Consider the following 13,356-nt stretch of genomic DNA (forward strand, 5'->3'; position numbering starts at 1 on the left):
GCGTATCTTGCTCATTTACATATTCGACGCGGAAATCAATGGAAGCGCCACCTAGCGGCCAGCGTAAATATGCACCCCAAGATACGACGGCGTAGGAGACTTATGCCGCTCGTATCTAGGCCAAATCTATGCGTAACTGATTCATAGAGAATCAGGCACATAGATACGACGGCGGCCATTCAGACTTGCGCCGTCGTATCTGGAGATACGCCATCGTAAGTCTTTGTGAATCTGGGCCTATAACTTTTGCACAAACCAATCAATAAACGCTTATTGCAATTTATTTTACCAAAAATAGGTAGAAGAATACGTATCGGCCTAAACTGATAAAAAAAAAAAATTATATATTTTTTGGGGATATTTATTATAGCAAAAAGTAAAAAATATTGCTTTTTTTTTTCCAAAATTGTCGCTCTATTTTTGTTTATAGCGCAAAAAATTAAACCCGCTGAGGTGATGAAATACCACCAAAAGAAAGCTCTATTTGTGGGGGAAAAAAGGACGTCAATTTGGGTGCCATGTCGCACGACCACGCAATAGTCAATTAAAGCAACGCAGCGCTGTATAGCAAAAAAAAGGGCCCGGTCATTGGGCAGCCAAATCCTCCAGGGCTGAAGTGGGTAAATTCCAATTAACCGCTTGCCGTCCATATAACTTTGATATACAGCGGCAAGATGGCACTACTGTGCTGAATCACGTACCTAGTATGTAGTCCAACACTTCCAGGTAGTGCACACGCATGCTGCCCACTCCCGCTGTGATTATACACAGCGGGAACTGAATGGTAGGGTACCCTAGACTCGATGACTGCCACCACTCGCCGATTCTTTGGTACATAAACAGAATGGCGGTCTGCCTATGTAAACAAGGCAGATTGCGATTTTGTCAGGAGGGAAGGTATGGAGTCATGGGGCCAGATTCTCAAAGGGCTTACGAAGGCGCAACGCCATTTGCGCCGTCGTAAGTCCTAATCTGGCCCGGCGTATCTATGCGACTGATTCTTAGAATCAGTCACGCATAGATATCCATTAGATCCGACAGGCGTAATTTACGGCTCTTACGCTGTCAGACCTTAGATGCAATTTTTTTTCCCGCCGCTAGGTGTCGCCGACGTCGTTTTCCCCGTCGCCTATGCAAATTAGCTATTTACGCGAGATTCCCAAACGTACGCGCGGTCGACGCAGTGATTTTACGATGTTTCCGTAGCATTTGCGACGCGTAAAGTTGCCCCTGCTATATGAGGGGCAACCAATGTTAAGTATGGCCGTCGTTCCCGCGTCGAAATTTAAAAAATTTGTACGTCGTTTGCGTAAGTCGTCTGTGAATGGCGTGACGCCATTTACGTTAACGTCGAAACCAATGACGTCCTTGCGACGTCATTTAGCGCAATGCACGTCGGGAAATTTTAGGGACGGCGCATGCGCAGTATGATCGGCGCGGGAACGCGCCCAATTTAAATGATCCACGCCCACTACCCGGCTCATTTGAATTAGGCGGGCTTGCGCCGGAGGATTTACGCTACGCCGCCGCAACTTTACAGGCAAGTGCTTTGTGAATCAAGCACTTGCTCGTAAAACTTGCGGCCGCGTAGCGTAAACGAGATACGTTACGCCCTTTTTTTTTTTTACGCCAGGATACGAGAATCTGGCCCATGGTGTCCAATCACAGCTGCTCACAATCTAAAAACACACTTGCTGGATATTGGCATTCCTTTCCTCACGCTGTCACAGCGTGAGAAGAGGAGAGAGCTGGTAACCGGCAAGTGCAAAAAAGAATATCTACACTAAACGCACTGATCAGTGCCGCCCCATCAGTGCCACCCTGCCACCCCATCAGTGGCACTGACCACCCCATCAGTGCCACCCCATCAGTGCCGCTTCATTCCCTCTCCCGCTGACCCCATTCTCTGCTCCACTGACCACATATGTGTCACTTGGACGAATCATGTCTCAGGATCTGATGAGGAAGCCACAGCTGTTCACTGGAAATGGCTGTAGCTTCTTCATCAGACCCTGAGACAAGAACGGTACACTGTGGCTGGGGTGGGACAAATTTTAGATGGGGGGGGCCCAATTTTAGTCTTGCTTAGCACAGTACAAAACCAAAATACACCACTGGCTGTAGGCACAACATTAAAATGAGAGTTTACTACCGCTTTAATTCCACGGGTCTGCTCACATTCATACACATTAGGGCCAATTTAGACAGGAGACAATTAACCTACCAGTCTTTGGAGTGTGGGAGAAAACCCCACGCAGGCACAGGCAGGTAGTGCCGTGGTTGGTATTCAAACGACGACTCTTAGCCACTGTGCTGCCCAGGGTTGTGGCTGTGGCAAGTATAGCATATACTGAAAGAGTAATTATCCTTTTAAAGGAAAGATGATCACATTTTTCCATATAGTGATCAGGGGTTTACATGTAGAACACAAGGAATATGCAGATTTCAGTGTTCCCCATTGCAAGTAACACCGTGAAGGTTGCCTGGCACTCACCGGTCCTCACAGTCGAGAAAAAGAGAAGCCAGAAGAGGCAGAGGATTGGAGCCGCCACCACCTGGCTCACCGCCGCCGAATGGATCTTCTTGTCCAGTTTGGCAGGTAGGTAGGCATAGTAGAGGTTGTAGCGATCCACCAGATGTTTGAGGAGCATATACATCAGACCTGTGATTGGGCAGACACAGAAGTGAGGGGTAATCATTGTTCATACAGTTTCAAAAAAATTACTCACCCCCCCCCCCCCCCCCACCCATCCCAAATCTCTGATGGTAGTAAATAAGTATCACCACAACTTAAAAACAAACAGTTCCTGAGCTTGTGCGGATGACAGCACCCCCCCCCCCTTCCGCCCCCCCTTCCGCCACTGGAGGCTACAGTGCTATCATTCACTTCAGTGGGGAAAAGGGGTCAGCTTGGATCACAACACAAGCAGAAGAGAGAGGGAGGTGACTACAGTGCTGTCAATCACAACAGGGGGAGGGGTCAGCTCAGATCACAACACCAACTGCCAGCTATGGAATAGAGGGGAGTGCTGTGCTATAGCTCCCCGTGGAAACTCCGTAAATTGGGCTTCAGTCTGGGGTGGAGCTGACAGCCAGAACAGACAGATATAAAAGTGATACTATTGCACAACACAGCCATGGATCAGAAAGTACAAAAACAATATATTTTTTTTAAGTTGTGATGATACATTTTATTTAAAAAGTGGAACTTCAAGTGACACTAAAAGGTTTGTGTTTTTTTTTTTAAATAACAAACATACCATACTTACCTCCACTGTGCAGTTCGTTTTGCACAGAGTGGCCCTAATCCTCTTGTTCTGGGATCCCACGGCAGCTCTCGTGGCTCCTCCCCGCATTAGATAACCCCCCTCTTGAAAGCTCTCTTCTGAGGGGTTACCTTGCAGGCGCGCTCTTAAGTCATTCCATTCGGCGGCCTTAGCATCTTTTTAGAGGGTTCCAGCTCCCACTTCCTCCCCGGGCACCGCAGCACCAGAAGGAAGTTCACCTCTCCCCCCCCCCCAATCGTCTGGGACTCGTCACAGGTCCCAGATGATTGCCCGGCCAATCACAGCGCGCAGCACGGCTCGCGCATGCTCAATGCATGCCCGGCTGTGAAGCCACAGCCAGGCACCCACAGTCACGATGCCAGTCACTTTTATATTGGTGGAACTCCGCTTTAAAGTAGAAGGGAAAGGGAAAGTTATAACCCGTGTCAGATTTTTTTCTTTTTTTCACAATCTGTGTCCTATTAGAGATTTTCCTTCACTTCCTGTCCCGTAGCCAAAACAGGAAGTGGGATAAAATCTCTGCAAATAAGGGAATTTATTGGGAATCCCCCAGGACATCAGAACTTGTGTCCCCATTGAAATATTTCCCCTTAATTACTTTTCTGGGGACAACCCAATTTTTTTCAGTGATAATGGTAAACAGGACAAATAGTGAGTGTGAATCTCCCCAACAGGGGCACAGACAGCAATAAAAGCCGACAAAGGTTCTAAACTTTTTTTTTGCCTGGAATTAGGCTGTAACAAGGTTAAGCATGGCGGAAAGACCAATAATCAGCCCTATAACCACCAGAACATGAGATGAAACCCATGACACCCTTTACAAATATCTTTTGTCCAAATAAAGGAATATTGAATACTTACCTTTGTGCAATTTTCCTTTCCTGGTGCCTACCCATGGCAACATACCTATGGTTGGTTGGTTGCTCCGCCTCCAACCATAGGTATGCCGCCATGGAGGCACCAGGAAAACGCTTTAGGCCCCGTTCCCACCTTGGCGAAGCAAAAACACGCGTTTCTGCAAAACATGCACCAAAGGCGCTGGCACCCCAAATGCAGGTAGGGGTTGCGCATCTGCTACACGACAAAACGTGTGAAATACAGTGAAACCTCGGATTGCGAGTAACGCGGTTACCGAGCGTTTTGCAATACGAGCATTATATTTTTTAAATCCTGACTCTGTTTGCGAGTGTTGTCTCACAAAACGAGCAGGACTCAAGCCTCTGCGGTGTGCAGTACCACATTTGGCCAGAGGTGCGGGGGCGCCAAAGCCGAGCGGAAATACTCAGAAACACTCTGTTCCCGAGCCTGTCCGAGTTCAGCCGATCTGTCCGAGTGTTTCCGAGGCTCTCCGGCACCCCCACCTCTGGCCACATGTGCATGCCATAGAAGTCAATGCGGAAAAAATTATTTTCGTTTCCATTGACTTCTATGGGGAAACTCTCTTTGATATGCGAGTATTTTGGATTACGAGCATTCTCCTGAAACGGATTATGCTCGTTGTAACGGTCAGGGGTTAACACAGTTTACGATATTCCATTCCACCATCCCAAGACAGCTTATCCGACACTCCAACAATCCAGCAGACACGATCCATTGGATTTTCCCCAGAAACGAGACACACACAGCTCTGTCTCTGGTTCCAAAACAAATGAACGCTTTAATAGTAACTCAGCCTTGTTATATACAGTTACAAGCATGCTACAGTAATCACAGGGACAATGACACTCTCCACCCAAAACATCACACAATGGGTGCATAACGAGTCCCCCCCCCCCAATCCACATCACAGACAGACATTCTGGCACCGAATCTAGAGGAGTTAATTACTACAGCTGACAAGTCACATTCCATATCTATTATTAATAGCATTTTCACACAAAACAGTGTCATTAGCATACACAATGAAAGATCTTAGGAGCAGACCTAATTAGCACAATGGATAACAGAATGCAATCACAGCTTTCATCACTACACCCAGGTGGACTTAATTAGCAGCTCAACAGTCTATGTTACACATTGAATGAGACTCTATTGACCCGTTGTGGTCAGAATAAACCACCTGTAATATGTCAATATATCCTTCAATACATGAATTATCATTTCTCACTCATCCTATGCCCAAAAGGGACATAGGATGACCCTAGACCCAAGAGTCATTAGTGAAGCTGGCACAGGAGTACCCCACATCCTTCAAAAGTCTCTGGGTATCACGGGCCATTTCGTTACACTCGTAATCCAAGGTTCCACTGTACATGGCAAGAAAAAAAAAAAAACGTGCTGGGCTCAGTGCCGCAATTTGGTACATTCGATTGTTTAGTGCGTTTGTGGAGCGGAGGGAGTCCCATTTAAATGAACAATGACACTCCAAAAAACGCACTGAAGATGCAACCAGCCAATGCCACTCAGGTGTAAATGGGGCCTTATCCAGAACAATGGGCTCGATGTCTGATGTGTGAGCCCCTTTGGGGTTCACAAACCTCCTAACCAAACGCTAAACAGTGTACAGAACAGTGTCAGATGTGTGACCCCCCCCCCCCCTCTCTCATTCATGATCCCTCTACCGACCTCCAAACTGAGCCTTACCCCCCGTGTCCAGCACAGTGTCAGATGTGTGACCCCCCCCCTCTCTCATTCATGATCCCTCTACCGACCGCTAAACTGAGCCTTACCCCCCCGTGTCCAGCACAGTGTCAGATGATGTGTGACCCCCCCCTTTCTCATTCATGATCCCTCTACAGACCTCTAAACTGAGCCTTACCCACCCGTGTCCAGCACAGTGTCAGATGTGAGACCCCCCTCTCTCATTCATGATCCCTCTACCGACCGCTAAACTGAGCCTTACCCCCCAGTGTCCAGCACAGTGTCAGATGTGTGACCCCCCCTCTCTCATTCATGATCCATCTACCGACCTCTAAACTGAGCCTTACCCCCCGTGTCCAGCACAGTGTCAGATGATGTGTGACCCCCCCTTCTCATTCATGATCCCTCTACTGACCCTTACCCCCCTGTGTCCAGCACTGTGTCAGATGTGTGACCCCCCTCTCTCATTCATGATCCCTCTACCGACCTCTAAACTGAGCCTTACCCCCCCCCCCCCCCTTGTCCAGAACAGTGTCAGGGAAAAGATCACTCACCAAACGGGACGATAATGGGACAAGTTATGCTGTAGGTCATCACCACTGTAAAAATGCACATCATCCACGCATACGCCGCACCAAACTGGAACTCATAGGCCTGATGCTGCAAAACAAACAAGAGGAACATTTACCATCTGCACCATAATTGCTGGTCAATAGTAGAGAACATGTCCAGCTAAAAAAATAATGAAGATCATCTGTGAACTAATTGTGCAAATCTCTGCAGCTGTGCTACAAATGATACTGAGGAGAGGTTTGCATGTTAGTTATAGTATTATTATCCCTTACATTGGTGATCAGTGAAAAGAATGTCCCTTACATTGGTGATCAGTGAGAAAAATGTCCCTTACATTGGTGATCAGTGGGAAGAATGTCCCTTACATTGGTGGTCAGTGAGAAGAATGTTCCTTACATTGGTGATCAGTGGGAAGAATGTTCCTTACATTGATGATCAGTGAGAAGAATGTTCCTTACATTGGTGATCAGTGGGAAGAATGTCCCTTACATTGGTGATCAGTGGGAAGAATGTCCCTTACATTGGTGATCAGTGAGAAGAATGTTCCTTACATTGGTGATCAGTGGGAAGAATGTCCCTTACATTGGTGATCAGTGAGAAGAATGTCCCTTACATTGGTGATCAGTGAGAAGAATATCCCTTACATTGGTGATCAGTGGGAAGAATGTCCCTTACATTGGTGGTCAGTGGGAAGAAAGTTCCTTACATTGGTGATCAGTGAAAAGCATGTTCCTTACATTGGTGATCAGAGAGAAGAATGTTCCTTACATTGGTGATCAGTGGGAAGAATGTCCTTACATTGGTGATCAGTGAGAAGAATGTTCCTTACATTGGTGATCAGTGGGAAGAATGTCCTTACATTGGTGATCAGTGGGAAGAATGTCCTTACATTGGTGATCAGTGGGAAGAATGTCCCTTACATTGGTGATCAGTGAGAAGAATGTCCCTTACATTGGTGATCAGTGAGAAGAATGTCCCTTACATTGGTGATCAGTGAGAAGAATGCCCCTTACATTGGTGATCAGTGAGAAGAATGTCCCTTACATTGGTGATCAGTGAGAAGAATGTCCCTTACATTGGTGATCAGTGAGAAGAATGCCCCTTACATTGGTGATCAGTGAGAAGAATGTCCCTTACATTGGTGATCAGTGGGAAGACTGTCCCTTACATTGGTGATCAGTGAGAAGAATGTTCCTTACATTGGTGATCAGTGGGAAGAATGTCCCTTACATTGGTGATCAGTGGGAAAAATGTCCCTTACATTGGTGATCAGTGAGAAGAATGTTCCTTACATTGGTGATCAGTGGGAAGAATGTCCCTTACATTGGTGATCAGTGGGAAGAATGTCCCTTACATTGGTGATCAGTGAGAAGAATGTCCCTTACATTGGTGGGGGGGGGAAGAATGTCCCTTACATTGGTGATCAGTGGGAAGAATGTTCCTTACATTGGTGATCAGTGAGAAGAATGTCCCTTACATTGGTGATCAGTGAGAAGAATGCCCCTTACATTGGTGATCAGTGAGAAGAATGTCCCTTACATTGGTGATCAGTGGGAAGAATGTCCCTTACATTGGTGATCAGTGAGAAGAATGTTCCTTACATTGGTGATCAGTGGGAAGAATGTCCCTTACATTGGTGATCAGTGAGAAGAATGTTCCTTACATTGGTGATCAGTGGGAAGAATGTCCCTTACATTGGTGATCAGTGAGAAGAATGTCCCTTACATTGGTGATCAGTGAGAAGAATGTCCCTTACATTGGTGATCAGTGAGAAGAATGTCCCTTACATTGGTGGTGGGGGGAAGAATGTCCCTTACATTGGTGATCAGTGGGAAGAATGTTCCTTACATTGGTGATCAGTGAGAAGAATGTCCCTTACATTGGTGATCAGTGGGAAGAATGTCCCTTACATTGGTGATCAGTGGGAAGAATGTTCCTTACATTGGTGATCAGTGGGAAGAATGTCCCTTACATTGGTGATCAGTGAGAAGAATGTCCTTTACATTGGTGATCAGTGGGAAGAATGATCCTTACATTGGTGATCAGTGAGAAGAATGTCTCTTACATTGGTGATCAGTGAGAAGAATGATCCTTACATTGGTGATCAGTGAGAAGAATGATCCTTACATTGGTGATCAGTGGGAAGAATGACCCTTACATTGGTGATCAGTGAGAAGAATGTCCTTTACATTGGTGATCAGTGGGAAGAATGATCCTTACATTGGTGATCAGTGAGAAGAATGTCTCTTACATTGGTGATCAGTGGGAAGAATGTCCCTTACATTGGTGATCAGTGAGAAGAATGTTCCTTACATTGGTGATCAGTGAGAAGAATGTTCCTTACATTGGTGATCAGTGAGAAGAATGTCCCTTACATTGGTGATCAGTGGGAAGAATGCCCCTTACATTGGTGATCAGTGAGAAGAATGTTCCTTACATTGGTGATCAGTGAGAAGAATGACCCTTACATTGGTGATCAGTGAGAAGAATGTCCCTTACATTGGTGATCAGTGGGAAGAATGTTCCTTACATTGGTGATCAGTGAGAAGAATGTTCCTTACATTGGTGATCAGTGGGAAGAATGTTCCTTACATTGGTGATCAGTGAGAAGAATGTCCCTTACATTGGGGATCAGTGAGAAGAATGTTCCTTACATTGGTGATCAGTGGGAAGAATGTCCCTTACATTGGTGATCAGTGAGAAGAATGTCCCTTACATTGGTGATCAGTGGGAAGAATGTCCCTTACATTGGTGATCAGTGAGAAGAATGTTCCTTACATTGGTGATCAGTGGGAAGAATGTTCCTTACATTGGTGATCAGTGAGAAGAATGTTCCTTACATTGGTGATCAGTGGGAAGAATGTCCCTTACATTGGTGATCAGTGAGAAGAATGTCCCTTACATTGGTGATCAGTGGGAAGAATGTCCCTTACATTGGTGATCAGTGAGAAGAATGTTCCTTACATTGGTGATCAGTGGGAAGAATGTTCCTTACATTGGTGATCAGTGAGAAGAATGTTCCTTACATTGGTGATCAGTGAGAAGAATGTCCCTTACATTGGTGATCAGTGAGAAGAATGTCCCTTACATTGGTGATCAGTGAGAAGAATGTTCCTTACAGACAGCTAAAAAGACCGATCAAGTGGCGCTGCACCATCAGATGGGAGGTCAATTATCCACAATCTATCTTTCAATAAGTGATGTTAAATAAATAAGGCTGATATAATGACAGACAGCCAGCCTAATATTTATAAAGTTTAAACCCCCCAGTCAGCCCTTCGTACCCGCTTAACGCTTTTGCGCTCTGCCGCAGATCGAGCCAGACAGAGCCGAATCATGTACATCAGCAGACCGGGGATACGTAGCAGATCCATGGCATTACCGATAAAGGCGGAGGCGATAACATAGTTGACGAAGAAAGCGCCATTGTCGGGAAGGAACACACACCTGAAGGACACAAAAAGGAAATAAAGTTAGAGACCTTTAATGCCCCTCCCCCTGCACAATTTACATTTATTTTTAATCCTTTGGGTATTTTCTGTGTTTACAGTTTGCATTACGTTTATTTTTCATATAAATCGTTTTTATTGCCCTTCTCCCTCTATGACCTACATAAATTGAGGCCAAAAATGTACGATTGTGCCCTTTTTTTCAGTGCGCATGCGCCGATGAGGTCGGCGCAAGTGTATATATGGCAAATATCTTTTAAACGGTGCAGGTTTAGGAGATATTTCCAGTACCTACAGGTAAGGCTTGCCTGTAAGTAAAAGTGGTCTGTAAGGGTTTACCAACCACTTTAAGTCCAGCGAGGCGCATGACATCTCCTGGGCTAAGCTCTATTTATATCTGACAGCTTTATATTACTCCAGAAAGACAGCCATCCCTGTAGTTCCGGAAGAGCGATGCTGATCCTTCTGAGCGCTGTATCTTGAACAGGAGAGCCACTGCAGTTGCAACGCTGACCCCCTCCCCCTCCTGCTGCCCAATCACAGAAGTCTTCATATTATGTGAACACAAAATACAAAGGCTTCTGTGAATGGGCAGCAGAAGGGAGGGGCAGACATAGCTGCTCTTTGTGTTTCTCTCTCCTCTCATATCCCCTGAAGTGTCTCTCCATTAGAGCAATAAACCTTTTTAATGTAAATAATAGGGATAAGCCCAGGAGATGTCATGCAGCTTCTTGGACTGAACTCATAGTGTGCCCTCAATGTTTAACAAAGTGGCTGAATTCCTGGAATTCAGCTTTAAATGTTTTAGCCTGGCATAGAATTAGAATTGGTGCCTTAGTATTTATTCCTTCAATGGGCGTAGGTAGCATAAGGAGTTGCAGGGTCACAATCGCAACCCCACCCCTAGCTCCAGCAGCCTCCCTGTCATATTATCATATCCTCCACAAAGTCCAGCTCTGATCCTCCCTAGGGCCCCACAGCCATGCTCCAGTACTGGGCTTCTACTTTGCCTTCCACAGTCCAAACCCCTCCATTCTCATTGGCTGGGGAGAAGCTGTGCCTGAATGGAGAGGAGCACAGGGTGAGAACAGCCCAGGATGGGGGAAGTGTCTGTGCTGGCAACATGGAATGGTATTCAAGTTGGTCGAGGGAAGAGAAGAGTGCCCTCCTATAGCCACGATGGGACCGATGTCACTGGTGAGGTAAGACACCGCTCAGTGTCTCCTAGTCACCAGCTGGGATTCTCTGTACCCCCCCCCGGGGATGTCCGCTTCCCCCACTTCCCTGACAACTAGGGAAAAGACACACATTTCCGGGAGGTGACCTTCACCCAAAACCTGCCAACACAGACAGAGAAACCTTCAGAAATTGCTAGAACAAATCCCTTAACACAGGGTTTGACAAATTTTCTCGGAATCTAGGAGCCAGCTAAAAAAGTTAGGAGCCAGAAAACGCGCCTCGTCCCGCCGAGCTCGCGCGCAGAAGCATACGCGAGTAGTGTCCGCATATGTAAACGGTGTTCAAAACGCACATGTGAGGTATCGCCGCGATTGGTAGAGCGAGAGCAATAATTCTAGCCCTAGACCTCCTCTGTAACTCAACACATGCAACCTGTAGAATTTTTTTAAACCTCGCCTATGGAGATTTTAAAGGATAAAAGTTTGTCGCCATTCCACGAGCGCACGCAATTTTGCAGCGTGACATGTTGGGTATCAATTTACTCGGCGTAACATTATCTTTCACAATATAAAAAAAAAATTGGACTAACTCTATTTTTTTCCCAAAAAAAGTGCGCTTTTAAGACCACTGCGCAAATACGGCGTGACAGAAAGTATTGCAATGACCGCCATTTTATTCTCTAGGGTGTTAGAATAAAATATATAATGTTTGGGGGCTCTAATTAGAGGGAAGGAGATGGCAGTAAAAACACATTAGAATTGCTGGTTTACTTGTCATGCCAACGGTCACCACAAGATGGCGCCAGATCACAGAAGGAAGCTTAGGCCTGAAGAAGGCCGCAAAGCTGCGACCTCAATTACACGGAGACACAGGATGGGGTATCCTGTGTCTCCGTGCGCCCCCACCTCCCCCTGCGCGCGATCGCGTCGGGCTGCACCGGCCGGTAATTGAGGCCGCGGCTTTGCGGTCTTCTGCAGGCCTAAGCTTCTACGGGCGTCAGGTTGCTATTTCTTGTCGCAATTGCGACCAGGCGTCCGGATTTTGTCGAACACCTCTTCAGGGGGCCCCTGAGGGGCTGCAGGGCCCAGAGTTTGTGTCACATAGCTTTGCTGTCCCAGATATAAGTTGCACCCCCCCCCCCAGATACACCCTGTGAAGACTGACAGGCTGTGTGTAAAGGAATTTGATTTCAGCCGTGTGTGTGTGTGTGTGTGTGGGGGGGGGGGGGGGGGGGGTGTTGCTGTACACAGTGCTGGACGTGAAAGGAGCTCTGCCAAGTAACCTGCCAGGGGTCCCTGTCCTCGGATGTAAAGAGGAACTCTGGGAACTCTTAAGCCACTTTGAGTATCTTGGCGTGTGGTGGATGGTAATGGGGGGGGGGGGGGGGGGGGGGGGGGGGGGGGCCAGGTCAGCTTATGCATCGGGACCCACAAGCTTCAAGCTACGTCTCTTATTCCTACATATCTCCATTTTCCTGTCAATCAGAAGACACAAAATTCAATGACCCAGTTATGGGCCGAGAGTTGTACTTACTCAAATCTGACCGAGGCCTGTTCCAGAAACTTCTTGTCGAAGAGCCATCTGAAGAACAGGTCCAGGCTAACAAAGAAAGAATAACAGTGTGAAGAGGCAGGGAATACGGGAACACATTTCATGGTATAAATCATACAGCTCATCTCACCTGCTTAGTCCCAGAGAAGGCAGCAGCAGAACCATGAAGATCAGGAATGTGTAGCACTTGTGCATGGTGGTGCGATTCTCCCCCGACCTGGAATCAGAGAGCAATCATAAGACTGGATATCAGAGTCCCCAGTGTTACTGGTGCATCCCATTCTGTCTGCGTGAATGAGATATCTACAGCCAATTGTAAGAGAATCTGTCAGAAGCCTTCTGTAGGTTCATTAGGACCACCAATTTGTTCAGTAGGACCTTCAGTCAAAATCTGGAGCTTCAGTAGGGGGGGGCCTTTACTGTGTTCCAGTAGGACTTTCAGTTTATTCAGTAGGTTCAGTGAGACCTTCAATTCCTTCAGTAGAACCTTCAGTAGGCCTTTTCTTTGTTCAATAGGACCTTCAGATCTTCAGTAGGTTCAGTAGAACCTTCAGTAGGTTCAGTAGAACCTTCAGTAGAACCTTCAGTAGGTTCAGTAGAACCTGCAGTAGGTTCAGTAGGCCTGTCATTTGTTCAATAGGACCTCCAGATCTTCAGTAGGTTCAGCAGAACCTTCAGTAGGTTCAGCAGAACCTTCAGTAGGTTCAGCAGAACCTTCAGTAGGTTCAGCAGAACCT

The 13,356-nt window shown here is 46.6% G+C and overlaps 1 protein-coding gene across 2 annotated transcripts in view; it reads right to left on the reverse strand.

Moving 5' to 3' along the window:
- The window catches only part of TMEM63B (transmembrane protein 63B), a 109,554-nt gene that overhangs the window by 6,365 nt on the left and 89,833 nt on the right, over positions 1-13,356 (reverse strand). For both annotated transcript variants that reach the window (XM_040351769.1, XM_040351768.1), the window contains 5 exons: positions 12,750-12,836; positions 12,602-12,667; positions 9,725-9,887; positions 6,422-6,527; positions 2,495-2,662 (listed from right to left, as the gene is read on the reverse strand). In XM_040351769.1, coding sequence (XP_040207703.1) covers positions 2,495-2,662; positions 6,422-6,527; positions 9,725-9,887; positions 12,602-12,667; positions 12,750-12,836 — 590 coding nt within the window. The remainder of the gene's footprint in view (positions 1-2,494; positions 2,663-6,421; positions 6,528-9,724; positions 9,888-12,601; positions 12,668-12,749; positions 12,837-13,356) is intronic.

This window comes from Rana temporaria, chromosome 4, assembly GCF_905171775.1.
Source record: "Rana temporaria chromosome 4, aRanTem1.1, whole genome shotgun sequence".
NCBI classification, from domain to species: domain Eukaryota; kingdom Metazoa; phylum Chordata; class Amphibia; order Anura; family Ranidae; genus Rana; species Rana temporaria.